Genomic DNA, 20479 nt, shown 5'->3' on the forward strand with positions numbered 1-20479 from the left:
ATACCCATATATCCCAAAATCCAAATCAGCAGGAATGCCACAGTTACTACTCATCTTGCTCCGATTAGTATCTCAACTCGTGCTGCCCAGGCACACCGCACACGCATATGCTCAACACTCATGCGCACGTCTGGAGGAGCACATCTGCGCCAGTGGCGGTGCCAGGATCATATGTCTGTGATGTCATTTCAAATCTGTGATGTCAATACATGTGTTCTCACCAATTTTATAAAAAAAATACATGATTTCTACTTGTGTACAAAGGATTTGCCAAAAACCCGTGTGGTCAATTGACCACACTCCTCTCAACGTGGCTTCGCCACTGATCTGTGCCCCAACCATTTGCTCGCCATGGACATAGCCAGTAGAGAGCACTGAGTTGCCGCGCAGGCTTGTCGACATAGCCATGCTGCCGTGTCCAGCGCCATAAAGCCGATGACGATGCGCTCCAGTGGTGGCGGCGGCGCAGAGGAGAGTTTGGGGAATTTTATCGATTCTAGGGTTTGGGGATCAGTTCGAACTTTTAACTCATAGGGAGAGCAATGCAGGCTGGGCTGTAGTTAGGGTCGGGCCAAAATTTCATATCGGGCCGAAAGTTTTGGGCCGGAAGACAATTCTACGGGCCAAATTTCGTCCAGAATTTGTTTTTTCCGGACGAAATCCAAAACTTTGCTCTGCACTAGGCAATCAGTTCGATATGCGCTGATTGCAATGCTCAGGCAAAGATTTTCATATATGTACTGATTGATATGTTTGTGGCATACTTGTCAAAGGAGGTTATGGCTAGGAGAGCGACAATCCCTAACGAGTGGAAGAGCAATCTTTGAATTGTCGATGAAGGAGAACGTTGCAGCCTCCCTGGACTGACCGCTTCAACGATGGGAGAGGTAAGGCCTTGGTGTGTGTGCTTACTCTGAATCACAAAAGTTTTAGGATTGGTTTAAAGTTTAATTAAGTCAGAACTTGTTGACCGACTCAATCACAAAAGTTTTACGATTGGTTTAAAGTTTAATTAAGTCCGAACTTGTGGACCGACTCAATCACAAAAGTTTTAGGATTGGTTTAAAGTTTAATTAAGTCTGAACTTGTGGACCGACCCTGATACAACATTACTTGGTTGCATCAAATAGTGATACTACCGAGGCTGAAATTGGTGACATTTTAGGGCTGGGTCTGAAATTGGGCAATCAAAGCTATTGCTGCAAGCAGGCATGCACACAACAAGCTCGGTGAAATGCTGCTACCGCTTTTACGGTCAGGTTTTCACATTATCTGCTAGAGTACAGTTTTTCTTAAGACGTTTGATATGTTCACTGCAGAGTTGTGGAAGGAGGTTAGTTACAGGAGAGAGGCACTTTGTAGCAAGTGGAAGGAAGGTGTACTGTACTGGATGAAAGTGAAGCGTGCGGGTACGTTCAATCTTGACCGACTGGTTGCCGTGTATGGCAGTTCAGATGGAGTAAGACATTTGACAGCAGCCCAGCATCAGACTACTTGCTCGGTGGAAATAGGAAGGAAACCTCCAAGGAAGAGGCCATCACACAATTGGTCCTGGTTGTATTCTTGTAGATACTTGCAGCCACTTGTGAGGAAGAGGCCATCACACCCGCGGAAACTTCTGCCACTCATTGCAGTAAAATTTGAAGAGTCTCTCAAGTGTGCAAGTCATCGGTAGCCACTCAGTCATTCTCATGTGGGCCTTCATCCTTGTCAGATGTTTAGGCGTCAAGATATTAGTTGCATTACATGTATCAACAACCTGCTGCATGGCATATTCCCCTATTCCTTATCTTTCTTTCCACCTCTGAAAACCTTCAATGGTGGATCCTCTGTCAATAGCAGCAATTGGATGGGGCCTAACCGCCACAGGGTGGTTCGTCTCCCCATACATCACCAGGCTTCTGGACAAAGCCTACGCCCACATCAAGCCAGGCAAAGCAAGCAAGAAGATTCGGCTCCTGGTAACTCAGACTGTCCCTCGGTTGAAGCTTATTCTAGAAGCAGCAGAGGGCAGCGAACATAAGGATCTTTTCGAGGAGTTGCTGACAGATCTCAGATCTGCTTTCTATGCCACTGAAGACATCCTGGATGAAGTTGAGTACGTTCGTCGACTCAAGATTGGGAGTAAGCGTAAATTTGATTCATGTGTTGAAGATAGCTCCTCAAGCCAGGTTCCATTCTTGCCATATTTTACGAGCACGTTCTTGCTTACCTTCTCTCCCCTGCACATGTTTTGTATCTTTATATCCATATTATTTGGGTAAAGTATGCGGCCCATGCACGTCATTAAGATCCTGCTTCGATTTGAATCCATAATTCTGACCTATCCATACTTGCTTCTCTTGGGAATCGATGCGCGAATAGGAGCTAAAGATCATAAACAAGCAGATTGAATGCGGGGCTAGGAAGTAGTGTCTGAAATTTTACATGTCTGCAGCTAAACAACTTAACCTAGGGTTAGTTAGTTAGTTAGTTGAAACAACTCAACCTAGCGTCGAGATGGTGACCTTACACACGTGAGGTGGTCAGCCAACAGCGCTACGGTCCATGACTTCGTGGTGGTGATTTCGATCTGATCAGCCGGATGGTGGTAACAGCAAACATGCTGAAGCGACTTCCTATGGCTCTACGACGACGGTGATCACTGAAAGGTCTTCGAGAGTGTTCACCTCTCCTGATCCGGTGGTTGACTTCGGCGGTGAGGTACAAATTATGGACGATGACTTAACGCAAAGGAATGGTTGTGTAGTGGCAGTGAGCGTATCGCATGTAGCTGCTGGGATCGTGGAAAAGTGGTTGATGGTGGTGCTACTAGAGCACCCGGTCTTGAGATCTGGGGCGAAAGCCTACGTCGGACCCAAGTGGTTATACCTTACATTGTTGATGTATCTTATCTCATTACCTTGTTGAAGGCATTGCTCGGATATGTTTACCTTATGGTTGAATCCGGCGATGACGGCGCTTGAGTATTGTTTCCTTTCAGAAGGCGTTGGTGTTGAAGAACCTCGTCGTCAACGTGGTGTCATGAGATGGTTGGTGCGGATATGATCTATGTTCTAGTTTATCGATCCTAGATCTGATTGCTTTGGGACTTTTTTTTTCATCACCTACTCATAGCTTTGATCTTATATGACTTTCATTGTTGCGGGCGAGTTTTCGCATACGTGTGAGTTGGTGTTGGTTATCTGCATCCTAGTTATGCAGAGGCCAGGTGCATGCTCATTATGTTATGTATCTTCTTGATGCTCCGTTTTGGGCCAATAAAATCCATCTTCCATTTTGAAGTTAGTTGAAAATTAACTTAAATAGTTTTATCTTTTGAGAGATCTAGCTTACCATATATAAGCGAGTGAAAGGCATAGGGGAGCCAGTGCAGGTTCTCACACGAGACTCCGGCGTATTGCCACAGGCCCGTATCGAGCCTATTGTTGATCTGTATTACTTCATAAATCACGGTGTTGTTTACAGGGGGTCTACATGGGTACAAATATCAGCTAGGCTGCCTTAGTTCCAGATAGAAATCAGCCAAGAATACTAATCCTAAAAGGATATTTATTGGTGCACTAGTCGAACACGTAAGGGAAACGTTGTGTGCCGGCGGACCGGCCGAAGCTTCGTCCGGTCGCTGGCGCACCGCTGGATCGATTGCGCAGCAATCTATGGCTAGCACGTCTCCAGATAAACTACTTGCGTTGTTGGACTTTCCTCCTCGGCCCACTACATGCTCTTGGCCCATCACTACTGCCCTTATTTTCCTCAGCCTCTCCCATGTGTCGTCCTCTACTTTATGTTAACTTTTTTCCCGTATGAGGAGCGCACCCCATGTTGTCTTCATGCTCCATCTTCACCACCGCTCACAAAGCTCCGGCGTGGGGGTGGGGAAAGGAGCTGCAATCGAAGCTCGATGAAGTTGCGAGCTGCGACCGTGGCGGCCGCATGCTGGAACCAGCGTCGTGTGTGCTGGAGCAACGACCCGCGACGACGAAGTCGGCCTTTTGCTGCAACCGTCGTTAGTTTTTGCTACAACCGGCGAGAAAATTTGCCACATCCATTCACCCGGCTGGGACGGTGGCAAGGACGATTTTTTGCTGCACCCGTCATTTGTTTTTTGCTGCTACCGGCGAGGTTCTATGCTACATCCATTCTTGGCGGAGATGCGAGGCGGGACTGCGGTGGCGATGATTTTTGCTGTAATTGTTTTTTGCCACTACCGGCGAGGTTTTTTGCTACTACCGGCTAAGTTTTTTTGCTACATCCATTCATGGAGGAGTTGCAACCTAGGACGATGGCGACGGCAATTTTTGTTGCACCCGGAATTGATTTTTGCTACTACCGGCGGTTTTTTTTGCTACATCCATTCATGGTGGAGACCTGACCCGGGGCGGCAGCGACGGCGATTTTTACAGGGATCCGCCGTGAGTGGTGCTTTTTGCTGCAACCAACGAGAGATTTTGCTGCAACCAATGGTAAATTTTGCTGGAACCGGCGACATATTTTTTGATGCAAGACTGTGTGCCCGACCACTACGACACCATGGCAGATGCTGCAACCTTGCTACGACAAGATGCAACCGTCCCACGATGGAGCTGCAACCGGTGATGCGACGGCCGCGACCAGCAATTTGGAAAGCTGCAACCGAGGCCAAAGGAAGCTATAACGGGCATCCAAAAAAGCTACAACCGGCCTTAGAAAAAGCTTCAACCGGAAATGGGCAGGGTTGACCATGGTGCAAGTGGTGACGGTGAAGGAGCTGCGGGCTGGCGCATGGTGCTGCTGGAACGGCCGTGTGGCATGCTACTACTGCGGCGACTAGGTGCTACAACGAGCGACGACTCCTGCGACACGCAATGGTCGAGATTGTGAGACCATGGGACGGCTGGTTGGACGCCACCGAGACCTATGCCACGACCAATGAGCGGCCATGGCTGGAGGCGTTGGGCCGGTGACGCACACAAGGGCCGGCGTCCAGCGTTGAGTGCGGGAGGAGTAAACAATCTACTTATTTTCTGGCGTGAAGTACGCAACGCATGGAGTAATAACGGTTTGTGGAGTTATTAGCTGACCGGCCCACGTGACGTACGATCGGACGGATTAAATTCATTGGATCGAACGGTCATTAGCTGACCGACGCGCGCTTCCGGCGGTCTGCCGGCGCCTAGCATCGGCCAACACGTAAACACACATGTTTTTTTTCGAAAAGGGGGAATCTCCGGCCTCTGCATCAGAACGATGCATACGGCCACATTTATTAATAAGAGTAAACAAGGTTCAACAAGGTCTAAAAGACCGCAAACAAAAGGAGTGGCAAGCTCACACAGAGCCTCAATGCCAAAACAGAAAGCCTAACAAGCCACAACCGGCTGACAAATGAACAGATAGGTAAACTAATCGCCTATCCTATTACATGACCGCCATCCAAACCGGTTGAAGATATCCCGCGCTACCATCTCCCACTGGAAAGATCCAGTAACCAAACGCTCCCTGGCCTCCGTCGGAGTGAGTGAGGACCACATACGAATCAGCGCAGTAGCCCAGAATAAAACCTGCAAAAAATGAATAGTTGTTGTTCTGTTAAAAGCCAAATCATTTCTGCAGTTCCAAATTGCCCATAACAACGCACAAACTCCTACACGAATATGTCTAGCTGTTTCGGAGTCTATCCCAGCAAGCCACGTCCCGAATAACGTGTTGACCGAAGTCGGGGGAGTAATGTTAAAGGCAATTTGCACTGAGCGCCACAAGCCTCGTGCCAACGGGCAGTCAAAGAAGAGGTGCTTGATGGTCACCTCCCGATCACAGAAACTACACCTAGTAGAACCTGTCCAGTTACGCTTAACTAGATTGTCCTTTGTTAAAATTACTTGTTTATGTACAAATCACATAAACACTTTAATCTTTAAGGGGACCTTAACTTTCCAAACCTCTTTGGAACTAGGAATCACACTTGAGTTAATGATATCGATATACATCGATTTAACTGTGAACTCCCCAGATCTAGTAAGCTTCCACCACAACTTATCGGGCTGAGAATTTAACTGAACCCCCATCAATCTCTGGACCAAGTGAAGCCATGCTTCCCATCGGTCACCCACAAGCACCCTCCTAAACTGAATGTTGAGCGGAATGGACTGCAGAACCGTGGCAACAAGAGCCTCACGGCGCTGAACAATACGATAAAGGGACGGATACTGGGTCGCCAAAGGTGCGTTGCCAAGCCACGTATCCTCCCAAAATCGAGTATCATTACCATTACCGACAATACACCTAGTTCTGTTAAAGAAGGTAGCTTTGATTCTCATGAGCCCCTTCCAGAACGGCGAATCAGTTGGTCTCATAGTGACCTGGGACAGGGTCTTGGACTACAAATATTTACTACGTAAAATCTGCGCCCATGTTGCCTCCGTCTCAAGTGCCAACTTATACAGCCACTTACTAAGCAGGCATCTATTCTTGACTTCTAGATTTTCAATACCAAGGCCCCCTGGTCCTTTGGTCGACAGATAATATCCCATTTGGCCAGTCTGTATTTTCTCTTAAGTTCATCACTTTGCCAAAAGAATCGGGATCGATAGAAGTCCAGCCTTTTCCTAACCCCAACTGGGACCTCAAAGAAGGATAAGAGGAACATAGGTAAACTCGTGAGCATCGAGTTAATAAGGATCAACCGGCCTCCATAAGACATGAGTTTTCCCTTCCAGCAACTCAGTTTCTTCTCAAACCGATCCTCTATGCACTTCCACTCGCTGTTTGTTAGCTTACAATGGTGAATGGGAATACCTAGATACGTAAAAGGTAGAGCCCCAACTTCACAACCAAACAATTGTCTATATGCCTCTTGTTCATCTTTGGCTCTACCAAAGCAGAACAGCTCGCTTTTATGGAAATTAATCTTAAGCCCCGTCAATTGTTCAAATAAGCCTAACACTAACTTCATGTTTCTCGCTTTTGCCAAATCGTGTTCCATAAAGATGATAGTATCATCAACGTACTGCAGGATGGACACACCATCATCAACCAGATGAGGCACCAAGCTACCCACCTGACCGGCCTCTTTTGCCCTTCCAATCAGGATCGCCAACACGTCCACCACAATATTGAATAATATTGGAGACATAGGATCGCCTTGTCTCAATCCCTTATGCGTTTGGAAATAATGACCTATATCATCATTCACTTTGATTCCAACACACCCTTTTTGCGTGAATGCTTCCACCTGGCGGCACCAAACTTCATCAAAGCCCTTCATGCGTAAGGCCTGTTGAAGGAACGGCCATTTGACTTTATCATATGCCTTCTCGAAATCCACTTTGAAAATAACCCCATCAAGTTTTTTCGTGTGGATCTCATGGAGCATTTCATGGAGGACCACCACCCCTTCCAGGATGTTCCTGTCCGGCATGAAAGCCGTTTGAGTAGGCTGCACCACGGCAAGCACAATCTGTGTTAGCCTATTCGTCCCAACCTTGGTAAAAATTTTGAAACTAACATTCAGAAGACAGATAGGCCAAAATTGCTCGATTCTCACGGCCTCTGTTTTCTTAGGAAGCAGGGTTATTGTTCCAAAATTAAGCTGGAACAGCTGCAAATGTCCTGAGAACAAATCATGGAACATCGGCAACAGGTCCCCTTTAATAATATGCCAGCATTTCTTATAAAACTCAGTCGGGAAACCATCCGGACCGGGTGCCTTATTATTTTTCATCTGGGAAACGGCCTCGAAAACCTCCTTTTCCGAAAAAGGGGCGGTTAATATATCGTTCTCCACCGCAGTGAGTTGAGGTACATCTTCGATTCTAGACTCATCCAGAGACACACAGTTCTCCTCTGGTGGTCCGAACAATCGTTTGTAGTACTCGGTAATGTAGAGCTTCAAATTATCCTGCCCGATAATCATACCCTCATCTTGTTCTAGTTGGAAGATTCTCTTCTTCCTATGTTTGCCATTTGCAATCATATGGAAGAATTGAGTGTTCGCGTCCCCCTCGACCACTCTTCGTACCTTGGCCCACAGAGCCCACTTTAACTCTTCTTCACGAAGCAGTTCTTTCAACCTCTGCTCAGCGTCAAGCTTAGTATGAAGCTCGGTGGCTGGCAACACCGTGGTTTCTGCTTTTACATCTAAGGACTGAATGAGGGCAAGGAGCCGTTCCTTTTCAACCCTATATATCCCACTGAGATGTTTAGCCCATCCACGTAGGAAACTTCTCAGATGCCTAATCTTATTCTGCCAGCGCTCAAGTGCATTCCTACCGCCTGCATCCTTAGCCCACTCTCTGGCTACAAGATCCAGGAAGCCTTCTCTTTCAAACCACGCAAGGTCGAACGAGAACAAATTCTTGTTGCCCGAGTAGGTAGCCCCACCAGAGTCAAGAAAAAGAGGTGTGTGATCACAAATCCCGCGAGAGAGAGCTTGAACTGTTACGAAGGGAAACTTCTGTTCCCATTCGACACTTGCGAGTACCCTATCCAACTTTTCAAACGTTGGATTTGGCATGGCGTTGGCCCAAGTAAACTTCCTACCTGAAAGCTCAATCTCTCTCAGATCCAAGCTTTCAATGATAGTGTTGAACATAAACGACCATCTCCCATCAAAATTATCATTGTTCTTCTCGTCACGCCTCATAATAATGTTAAAATCACCCCCAACGAGAATGGGGAGCTGCTCGGAACCACAAACTCTAACCAGGTCGGCCAGGAAATCCGGTTTGAATTCTGCCTGCGCGGCGCCATACACCGCCACCAGAGCCCAGTCAAAACCGTCGACCTTGGATCGCACCCTGAATTTAACAGCAAAATCTCCCATGACCACACTTCGAACTTCGAGAGAATTGCATCGAACACCAAGTAAGATCCCTCCCGATCTCCCTCGCAGTGGCAGACAATGCCAGTCAGACTCAATACCCCCCGATAGAGTGTTAAGAAATTGTGGTGAGAAATTTGCTCTACCAGTTTCCGACAACGCAATAAAATCCAATCGATGCTCGACAGATGAATCTGCAAGAAATCTTCTTTTAGCCAAGTCCTTAAGACCTCTGCTATTCCAAAAGATTCCTCTCATATCTCGTCGTGGAATTTTTTAGCGGTGCGGATCCTAGCACTCCTACGCACAGCAGATGTAGGGTAAATCTTGCGCTTCCATTTGCGCTTAGGGCCGGTCCTCGCATCCACCCGGTCCTCACTCCCCATTTCAGGGGGACCAACAACATCCATCTCGACACTCTCATCCTCCTCCTCCGGCTCCGGGAGATGAGGTGAGAGATCGGCACAAAAATCATCGAGCACCCGAACTCCCAAGGCATCAATCTCGGAATCATTCATGGGTTTGACGGCAGCTAAGTTTCGAATCATATCTAAAGCCCTCTCGGCTTCTAGATCTAGCAAATCATTGATGGAGTTAGAAATTTCACCCTCATTACTACCTAGTGAAATCCCTAGTTGGTTCGCATTATCAACAATTTCATCATTCGAAAAATGCAATATGGAATTAGAAGTATTGACCGACATACCAGTAGTGACCTGGACGTCACGAAGCTTGGCCGCCCTCACGGCGCACCGTTGCTGCATGTCGTCCACCTCCGGATGGCCCTGAAGACGGCAGCTCACCCGTCGGCCCTCAGAAGCCTGGTCCGGAATCCCGCCGAACTGTATAACCTCCTCCCGAGTGAAGTTGCCCGGGGATTGACCGCCTGTCACCCCTCGAACAAGCAGCTGCTCCCCACGGCTGGGAGAGGGCGCCGAGTCAGCTGATGGGGAGCCAAAGGCCACCTGCCCCCGCTCCCCATCCACCCCAGACCTTCGGTCAGGAGTGATCGCCGGCGCCAACGGTGGGGTGGCCCCCCTGGGCGTGGAAGGTGAAGAGGGTCCCGAGGCCACCCGCCCCAAGCCCCCTCCATAGGCCGGACCGGCCACCTGCAGAATCGGGCCAGCGACCGGTGAAGAGGGCGCCGACGTAAACACACATGTAGTTGGAATGGACGTTGGGTTTACTTCCAACACCACGCCTATAACTTCTTCCGCTGCCGTCTTCCCTCCTGCGGCGGCCATCTCTGTTAAGAAGCTAGCTCGTGACAACCCTGTTAATATTCAGTTTGACGATGTTCGGTTTCTCTGTCAAGGATCAGAGGACGAGGAGGGTGCTTCTGCGATGTGAATGTGATTCAATCAATGAACTCTACCATGTCTCTCATCAGCACCACATCAAGCCCTGACCACGGTCACCACAAACCTGTGGCATCACCATCCCATGGATTATTTCCTTTTTCTTTTCCCGTATGCATCCTAGTCGTGCAGAGGTGGGTGTGTATTTGTTGTGTTTGTATCCTCTTAATGGCATCATGATTCATTAAAGAGCGCCCTTTATCGAAAAAATAGGTATTGAAGCTTATGGATGAAAAATAGATCTCGGCCACAACGGATAGGGACCAAAATAATAATTCCTAATCTATTTAGGCGATGTTAAACTTGAGGAAATATCATGTCGACCTCAAATTTGATGTTTGATCTGAAAATATATTTGTATTCTAATGCAGATACAAATGTCAACATGTTGGTTTCCTATGCAGGGCATTGGTACTTCATCAAGTTTGACTATCCCGGGCCCTTTAAGTAAACTTCTGAAGGAAAATGTGACCAAGATAGAAGAACTTATTGAGAAAGTACATAAAACTATTGAATCGGCAAACCTGCAAAGCAACAATGGAAGTGACAAACGTATAGCAACTACTACTGCAAAAAATGTACAAGGGCCCACTCTTTCAGTCCCAACGGGCAAGGTAACAGGCAGAGATGAGGATCTTAAGAAGATAACGGATATGCTTCGTCAGGCAGAAGACGATACGTGTTTATCTGTAATTGGAATTATTGGTATTCCAGGGTCTGGGAAGACAACGCTGGCACAATGTGTGTGCACGTCCGAGAGAAATGATGACTATTTTGACCTTGTTATGTGGATTCATGTTTCGGAATATTTTACCGTGCAAACCATTTATGGTGAGATGTTCGAGCAAGCTTGGCAAAAATTTGGGGAGAAGGATAAAAAATACCCTCAATATAGTAGCCTTGATATGCTGAGAGCGGAACTGGAGAAGGTGCTAAATGGCAAACGATTCTTCTTGGTACTGGATGATATCTGGTTCAATAAGTTACAACAGTTACTCTCTCCATTAAAGGTTGGAAAGGAAGGAAGAAAGATCCTCGTGACAAGTCGACACGATTCACTGTCATGCCTAGGTCCTGATGTGAGAACTACTACGTATCAAATACCTGATTTAGATGATGAAGCCTTCTTGAAACTGTTCATGCATTATGCACTTGGTAATAAGCTTGTACATAAGGCAGATGAAGGAAAGCTCCAAAGTATTGGTGAGGAGATTGCAAAAAAACTGAAGAAATCACCACTATTAGCAAGAGTAGTAGGAGGAATCCTATTTCAAAAAAGAATGGTTAAGGTTACCGATTGGAGAAGTGTTAAAGATCAGAATCTCTTGGATAAGCACATGGGAGCTCTGTGGTGGAACTACAATCATCTTGGTGAGCAGGTCAGGCGGTGCTTTGCTTATTGCAGCATTTTCCCTAGAAGACATCCTTTGCGCCGTGATGAGTTAATTAACCTGTGGGTGGCAGAAGGGTTTATTAATACCACAACCGGAGGACAGGAAGCTGAAGATGTTGGTCAGGATTATTTTGATGAATTGTTGTCCACCTCATTTCTGCTTCCTGGATGGAAGGATCACATGCATGGACATGAGTACTTTGTAATTCATGATCTACTTCATGATTTAGCAGTGAAGGTTGCAGGAAGTGATTGCTTCAAAATTGAGAATGAATGGACAGGAAATATTTCTATAGATGTTCGCCATCTTTATATCCAGAGGTGTAATGCATCCATGCTTACTGAGCATATTATCAAACTGAAAAACTTGCGGAGTCTTATCATTTATGAGATTGACTATGACATAAGCAAACAAGTCCTTGAGGAGATGTTTAGGAAGTTAAGTAAGCTGCGGGTACTGATCTTGACAGCTACAAGTTGTCCTTCTCAGTTTATTTTCCCAGAATCTATTGGTTCTTTAAAGTATCTGCGCTATCTTGGTATTCAGAGATTTGCTGACAACATAACAATGCCAAGCACATTTGCCAAGCTTTACCTTCTGCAAGTGCTTGATTTGGGTGATGCGTGCAGTGTTCATTCCTCCTTTGGTGAAAATATCATTAAACTCTTTGACTTGCGGCATGTAATCAGTACAGTTGTGTGTTTTCCAAGCATTGGCAGACTGACATCACTTCGCACGATGCCAAAATTATCTCTTTATCCGGAAGAAGGCCTTGATGGGTACGAGTTACACCAGCTGAAGCACCTCAACAAGCTTCAAGGCAAGCTTACAATTGGATGTCTTGAGTACACTAAAAGCAAGGAGGAAGCTCTTGAAGCCAAGCTAGCTGATAAGGAACACCTCACAGAACTGAAAATGTTATGGTATGATGAGTACATTTGTACCCCAGATATAGAAGAAGCGCAAGCAGAAGTAGAAGCAGATGTGCTCGAGGGTCTTTGCCCACCGGAGAATATTAAATCATTGACAATATCTGGTTACAGAGGTTCAAGGTATCCAAGTTGGATGGTTAGCACGCAGAAGAGCACAATGCACCTGCACAACCTCGTGCTTGACTCGTGCGACCACCAGCCTGATTCTAGCCCCGGACTCTTTTTCATTCCTGTTAGTTCTCTCGAGCTACATGGCTGCTGGTGGGACACCTTACCCTACAACATGGAGGACCTCGAGTCGCTCTATCTTCACGGTAGTAATATACCATCCAATATGCAGCACCTCACGTCGCTCAAGAAACTGATCATCAAATGTGAGGAACTTTATTCATACGAAGTTACTCTTCCAACACTGCCCAGTTGTCTTGAGTACATTGAGATTAGTGGCGGGATATACATAGCAGATAACAAAATTTGGGAGAAGATTAAGGATGTTCCAAATAAGGTTATCGATGGTTTGCCAATTGATGGCATTGAAGATTTTCCGTGGACTGAAGGTACATTATTTTGTGAATACTTTTTTTTTCTTCTGAGTTTTCAAGATGCTACGACGTACCTTCTATTTGCTCATGATTTTTGGACGGCAAGGGTTGGTGCAGATTCGTCAGACGAGGGCTCTGAGGCGACCGGATAATACGGAAGGCGCTGGTGGCAGCAGTCTTCCGATGGGTAGCAGTGGCAGTTCCTCTGCAGAGGAGGACAGCGGAGGGACGGCCATGGTCTGAGAGGCAAAGGTTGGCGGCATGGTGAAACTGAAACGAACCCGTTTGTTTCCTTTGGTTTGTTTTCTATTCTATTCTATGGTTTGTGACGTTAGGGAATGATACACGGGATGGGATTCAGCTGGTTCGAACCGGTAACCCCAGCCTTTCCTGTATGATTCAGTTATCCCTTTGCTATTTACTGTTGCATTTTGCTGTACTGTTTGTGCGTATGCATCCTTCATTAATGGGTGATGCGAACATAGTAGCTCCAATTAATGGGTGTATGTCTGCATAGTCTGCAGCAGTGTAAATCTCTCTTTATCTGCTGTCCAAGTACATCTTTGCTTCATACAAGGAGAAACCAAACCTACGTTGACATGGTTTTTGCACCTAAGGTTTGTCGCGGCAGCAGGCTTTACAAAGACAGAATACACATATATACATGACTGTGCTTTACCCTGAAGAATGAATCGCATGAACAAGCACCATCCCGCATGCATGCATACATCATAGAAGCTTAGACAACTGCAAAACACACACACACACACACACACACACACACACACACACACAGAAATACAGAACATGGAGCAAGATGGCAATGTTTGTTTCAATCTTGCTGAACACGTCGAGGCAAAAAAAAGTGGTACTATTGTCAGGATACGGAAACAATAATCCAGTCAGAAAGTTTGGGCACTTGAACATGCTACGCGACGAATTTCGTCATCTCTAGAGATCATGATGTCATTGGTTGCGCTAAGTGAAATTGTGAATTTGCAAGTGCAAACTGGGCTACTTGTGTACTGTTCATTTTTTTCTGGCTAGCTTGTTTGTTTCCAATAATACCAGAGAGCATGAAAGAGCTGGCGGCCCACGGACATATTATATATGCACAAGAAGAAATTAAACATCTTAAACCAAAACTACCATATATAGTTCTGGGTACCGGGAAGAGTGTTTTTCTAAGGAAAATAAATAAACCAGGGAGAAGCTTCGCGGTTCCGTTTCTTAAGAATGTACTGATGGTAGAAATGAAACACTAAACCAACATCCCCGTCAGCACATGAATGCATGCAGGTGCAGTTTTCAGAACCTGAAACATGGATGGTTTTGTTGGTCTTTGCATGAATTGCAGAGAGAGTCAAATTAAGAGCAGCCATGACAGTATTACAGTATATGCATGCATAGGAAGAAAATTAAGATGTGCACTGCACTGACAACAAGAGCAAAGAGAAAGCTAGCTTATTGTGATTGCCTTGCAGAATAACAGAAAGGTTTGATTCTTAACAGAAAATTAATGGCGCAAGCGCGGGATACAACAAACAAAAGAGAAACGAAAGAAACTAGACAGGTACATTGGGAGGGGGGATACAGCAACAACGGCTTTGTACAAAAACAGGGAGTAACTACTTCTCTGTTCCTGGGCTCATGTGACTCCATAATTTTCCTGAGAAGTAGTACGTAGCAGGAAATTAACATACGTACAGTTTGTTGGAGGATCCATGTACCTTCTTGCCTCCTTAATTTGCTTCTCTGCTGGCAAACAAAATGAAACAGTGGTAAGTGTCTATTCAGAACCTAGCATGAACTACTAAGATTGCAAGATATGGGTGTGTGTGTGTGTGTGTGTATAGATACACACACACACACACACATATACATACATACATACATATATATATATATATATATATATATATATATATATATATATATATATATATATATACAGTGTAAATAAAATAAAATCCTCACCTGCAGTTTGCTTTTACCGGCCTTCCAGATGTATAATATCTGAGAATATCTCTTCCTGTGCAGCGACGCTAAGTACTGAGTGTGTCGATGCTTTGTCTGAATGCACTAGACCGATGACCTGAAGAGATGATGGATCCCCGGCACAGCTTCTATTGTCCTGCAGCCTCAGTGCGGCCTCAAGATTCTGAAGCACATCACCCATTGATGGCCTATCTATGCTACGATCAGAAACACATTTCACCGCTAGCTCTGAAAATATCCTGAAGCACTCAGGGGTGATTTCCTCCTTAATGCAGGGGTCAACAATCTGCTTGAGTACACCTGTGTCCTGGCAAGATAGCGCCCAGTCACGCAAGCTCACTTGCTCGTCCGGGAGCTCGGTGTTTATCACAGGGCGCGCACACAGGATCTCAAACAACACAACCCCGAAGGAGTACACATCTGATTTTTTGGTGAGACGCCGCAGCAAGAAGTACTCCGGATCAAAATATCCAAAGGACCCTTTTACTGCGGTGCTCACATGCGCCTTGTCACTATCTGTACATGCCTTAGATAGACCAAAATCAGAAACCTTGGCCATTAACCTATCATCCAGTAGGATGTTGGTCGTCTTAACGTCACGGTGGATGATTCCTTGCTCTGTGCCAGTGTGGAGGTAATGCAGCCCTCGGGCTGCACCGATGCAAATATTAAGGCGCTGCTTCCACGACAGTGATGGGTTTCTGGTTCCGTAGAGATGATCACGTAGTGTTCCGTGAGGCATGTAGTCATACACCAAAATCATCTCATTCTTGTCCTTGCAGTAGCCAATCAAAGATACAAGGTGACCATGGCGGAAATTGCACAACATCCCAATTTCAGTGTGGAACTCATGAAAGCCTTGCTGGGATCCCTGCTTGAGTCGCTTGATCGCCACCTTTATCCCTCCATCTATCTCGCCGCTGTAGACATTCCCGAAACCGCCTCTGCCGATGATCAGTGCTTGATCAAAATTATTGGTGGCAAGTTGAATTTCTGCTAATGAGAAGTGACGACTCTTCAGGCGTCCATTTGGTCCACAGTCGGTCTTGTGACAACTCTTCGCTACCTTATTCCATCTGTAGATAACACATGTGCTAAAAAAGGTAATCAAAAGCACAGCAACACCACCACCGATGATGGTTGCTCTTGCTGGTATGTCGCCTTTGGATTTTCTTGTACCGCTAGATAGCCTATTAGGATCAATGTCAGGATTTTGTAGAGTAGGAGGATTGAGCCCAGCAAGATTTCGGCTGGAATCTTGTAGCTTGAAGACCTCAAGGCCATTCAGTATTGCATCATAATATTGTGGATTAGTTGAAATATCAGGGGAAAGTGCAATCCACATGTCCACTTGACCAAAACCACTAGCCATGATAAAATATTCCCTATATGCTGTTGTACCTGTTCCTCCGCTCAACAAGATTACATCCATATCCTCCTGCGCTGTCTGGTTGTTGATGTAGATGTAGAACGACCTCTGATTGACCTTGGTAAAAGTTGACTGAATCTCACAGAAATGGAACCTTAGGAGGTAGGTGAACCCAGCATCAACCGGCAAAATCCATGTAAGGTTGTAGTTGAGGTTGAACTGTTGAACTGGCCCCATCGACCGAGCTGTACCATAGACATCAACTGGCGCTGTGTAATTCGGCACTGTGGGTGTATACATGATAGTCACACTAGGATCTTTGGAGTGGGTCACCCCATAGCCGGCACCATATATGTACGGGGAATCAACGTCCCATGAGCGGTAAAAGCCCGTGTCATCTTTCGGGGAAATGGCTTGGCCCCCAACATTGAGCTGGTACATGGTCTGGAAGCCTTTGTCAGCGGCGAATGAGAATGGAGCTATGTAATCACCGTAGACAAATGTTGTGTCGGCTGTTGTGAAGATGTTAGGTGTGGGCACAATCTCAATGCCATTGATAAATGCATATGAACCATTCAAAAATGTTGATGGGGAAAATGTGAGGTCCAATCTGCGTGAAGATACATTCATCGAGAACTCACGGACAAGGTAGGCATAATTGTTTGCCTGGGCTGTTTGTGAAGCATTGAAGCCATTTAAGAGGACAAGATTTTCTGTAGTGACACCAAAAAAGGCATCGGAGACGGCATAGTTTCCATAAGCAACCGGATAGAAGTAGAGGCGTAAGAACAAGCGACCTTGACTAACAGGGAAGGAATATGTGTAATTTGAAGAGAAGATGCGTGCAGTCATATAAGGGATCATGGATGGGAGGGAAGGATCTTGGTATGAAGCACTGGCACTGGCTCCAACTCCTTCCACCGATGGTGCGAACTTGGAGCCGGTGTCCCCGTACCAAATACGACCACCACTATCTACATCATCATATTGGCCTGATCCTCCGCAATTTAAGAGGATGAGGCCAGAGTTTATGGAGGTGTTATCGGCCGCGAGGGCAAGCGACAAGAGGAGAGCTATTAACTGGAGGTTAACTGGTAGGGTTCGGAAGGCCATCGTTGTGGTTGGTGTAGCAGGATCTAAAATATGGAGACTTGAATTTGCTACAGAATGTCTCCAGGAACACTTGCATGATGCAAGAACATTATCATTTTCTTGATGGGATTTGGAGCAAGAAGATGTCGTGAAAATTGGAGGATACTGCTATTGTTTAGTGAAGAAGACACGCCAAGCTAGGACGCTGTACAACCTGCAACTGCAGCGAAAAAAAAAGTTGATAATCAAATAAACGAGCCATGGCAATATGAACAAGTGCTGAACGATGCAAGGCAGAACTAATACTAATAGTTGCAAGAACTTTAGCATACTGAAGTCCCTAAAATCACCAAAAGATGGAAACAACGCTGCTAACTAATGGAGCTCTCTCTGCGTTCTTACTTTCTATGAACAGACATTTGATTGAAGCAATAAACTTGGCCAAATTTGGCCAGAAAACTAACGTATTGGAAGCCTCGAAAGATTCAAGCCCAAGTATACATATCCAACCTAATTAAGTAGGGTAATTAAAGGAGGCAGGAAAAGAATGAGGATGATTCATTTCATGGTTACCTGAAATAGCAGGAAGTCTGAGCGGCTATGTATACATTGTGGTAGTTTCACGAAAGCCTCCTTATATATATGAGGACTGACCAGCCAGTCAGTCAGTCAAAGAGAGAGAGAGAGAGAGAAAGCGACGGCCAGGATAGAAAGCCATATGCATGCATAATCATTCCAGGTAGGCAGGTTCCCGCCGGTGGGAGCGGTAGCCAGGTACCCAGCGTCGCCTCCACGAGCATGGCGACCGGGGCGGCACCCTCTCCCCCACCCCCCTGGGCGCTGTCACGACCCCCCCCCCCTCTTGCCGTAGCCACCGGTGGGCGTGGCAGGGTGCCCACGCGCGCCGTTGCGTGGCCGGCGGTGGCGGCCCCCTTCCATTCCCCGACACGGGGTGCCCGACTTGGACGGGCAAGCCTGGCGGCAGAGCGGCTCGGCCACCGGCGCTCTGGCGTGGCCCTGGATACCGATGAGGCGATGGCGGCTTCCTGCGGCCGTGCCCGGCGGTGCCCCCGTAGGCCCAAATTTGGGCCTTTTTGGGCCCGATCTGGGTTAGGGCTGTGACGGGTCGTCTCCCGCGTGTCTGGCGGTTGCGGTGCTGCGGCAGGACCTTCACGGGCCTGATCTGGGCCCAGGCGGGCAGTTGGCCTGGTATGCTCTAGCTGCTGGGTCCGGTCTACTGTTGCTTAAGCGCGTGGAGGATGTTCCCTCAGACATGGCTGTGGTACTGCTGGCCCCTGTCTATGGTTGCCATGGTGAACGTCGATGGTGAGCTCACTGTGATGGCGCATGTTGGTGGGTGGCAAGCATGATGGGAGCCGACAGATGATCCTGGGGTGTGGTTGTGTGTGGGTCGGAAGAAGTCTCTGCTGGTTCATGTCGGCACCGACGTGATGGCGCTTGTGGGTGCCACCTCCCTTCTTGAAGAGCGTCGAGTATACCCTTTCCGCACTCCCCTCGATGTACCGAGAGAAATCCTAGGATCCGTCCAGGCAGCAGCAGCATTGTCGTCCTAGTCCTTCTTGAAGGTGTTGCTTGGTACGCGGCAATTCGGAGGCATAGCAGCGTGGTGGAATTCTCCAGAGAGCACCGCGGTTGCGTGAAATCATCGCTTTTGTCATCCGGTGTGGTTGGCATTTGTTTCTCTTGTTTTTTTTCCTTTTGCGCTTGATTGTGCTGTTTGCCGAACAGTGATATCACACTTGTATCGGGTGGTTGCTATATTAATATAGGGCGGCGAAAGCCTGTTTCGAGGAGGAGCGGAAGGCAGGCAGGCTGGTTCCTTGCATCAATCAGGGTGTTGTTCATATCTCCATGATTCAGGCTATTGGATTAATTCCAGGATGTCTGGCTCTCTGGGTGTGTTCGTCACTAAACAATACTACAATCCCCTAGTTTTCCTCGCATTTTCTTGCCCAAAACCCAATCAAGAAAATCATTATGCAAATCTTTTTCCAATTGCAAATCGCTTTCCATTCTTTCCTGTCTGGATCGATCGAGACATCCATGTTTCCAAGCCAACAAGCTGGCTAGACCGGGAGATTTTACTTTGACCCTGTGCCTGTGGTAGTAGCTCGGAATCTTCCAACGCCGCCCACTAGCAACACCGTCACCGGCACCATGATAAGATGAACATCACCATCATGGTGGTTGCAATCAACGACCAGGCCGTGCCATTGATCGATGTGCACAATAGGTGCTGTGGTGCGTGCTTTGACGCGAATGAAGAGCAAGGCTCGCTTGCTCCTCTCAACACTGAATCTGAAAGATAAACAGAAAAATAAACTTTCAGGGAAACTATTGAATGAAGTTTCAGAAAGAAAAAAACCAAGATGAACTCTAACCGTTGAGGGGTAATTAAAGGAGTTGATCGCTCTAAAAATTCTGCCAGCCACGTTGACAGGATTTACAAATTAATTAATCTTGACGTATAGTACTGACATATACTTAATTTTGTATTAGAAACATTGCATAGTGGTGGAGACAAGCGAAGCATTGTAAGTTGCTGCCAGATAGCTACAAGCGACCCAATGAAATGTGGCAACCAAGGCTCGTGCTCATTTTTTTCCACAGATAAAATAGTGTTTGATCATCGTTATAGTGGATGGCGTGTGAGGCCAGCGGCGCGTGCTTGATCTTGACGAGACAGTCTATGCATATCCTCCTCACATTCTATTTCTATTTTCTTTTCTATGGACGCATGCAAGGTAAATTAGAGTGCAGCCGGGTCAAGTCGGAATAGCTGGTTGACCTGCTGGCTGGAGTAATCCCAAATCTATCTGTATCTATACCTTCTATACCTTAATAATAATAAAGCATGGACTGCTTCTGTCCATCCGTACTACAATTTACCCTAAAGTTGCCACGAAGTACCCACTATGTCACCCATAGGGCTGGAATTCAAGCCGAGTCGAGCCAGCTCGGCTCGACTCGCTA

The 20479-nt window shown here is 46.7% G+C and overlaps 2 protein-coding genes across 3 annotated transcripts; one reads left to right on the forward strand and one right to left on the reverse strand.

The window, feature by feature from the left end:
- The first annotated feature begins 1664 nt into the window (after positions 1-1664).
- LOC123090485 (putative disease resistance protein At3g14460) lies at positions 1665-13600 on the forward strand. Of its 2 annotated transcripts, none has more exons than XM_044511789.1 (3): positions 1665-2171; positions 10563-13041; positions 13133-13600. In XM_044511789.1, exons 1-3 carry the CDS (start codon positions 1818-1820, stop codon positions 13267-13269), a joined length of 2970 nt encoding a protein of 989 aa, XP_044367724.1. In that variant the 5' UTR covers positions 1665-1817; the 3' UTR covers positions 13270-13600. The 2 variants fall into 2 exon arrangements, with proteins under 2 accessions (XP_044367724.1, XP_044367725.1); XM_044511790.1 differs by having other exon boundaries at positions 1668-2171; positions 13144-13596.
- A 1416-nt stretch (positions 13601-15016) lies between these two features.
- Positions 15017-17506, reverse strand: LOC123090487 (receptor-like protein kinase FERONIA). Its single transcript, XM_044511791.1, has one exon. It carries the CDS (start codon positions 17504-17506, stop codon positions 15017-15019), a length of 2490 nt encoding a protein of 829 aa, XP_044367726.1.
- Positions 17507-20479: the final 2973 nt, after the last annotated feature.

Source organism: Triticum aestivum, chromosome 4B (assembly GCF_018294505.1).
Source record: "Triticum aestivum cultivar Chinese Spring chromosome 4B, IWGSC CS RefSeq v2.1, whole genome shotgun sequence".
NCBI lineage: Eukaryota > Viridiplantae > Streptophyta > Magnoliopsida > Poales > Poaceae > Triticum > Triticum aestivum.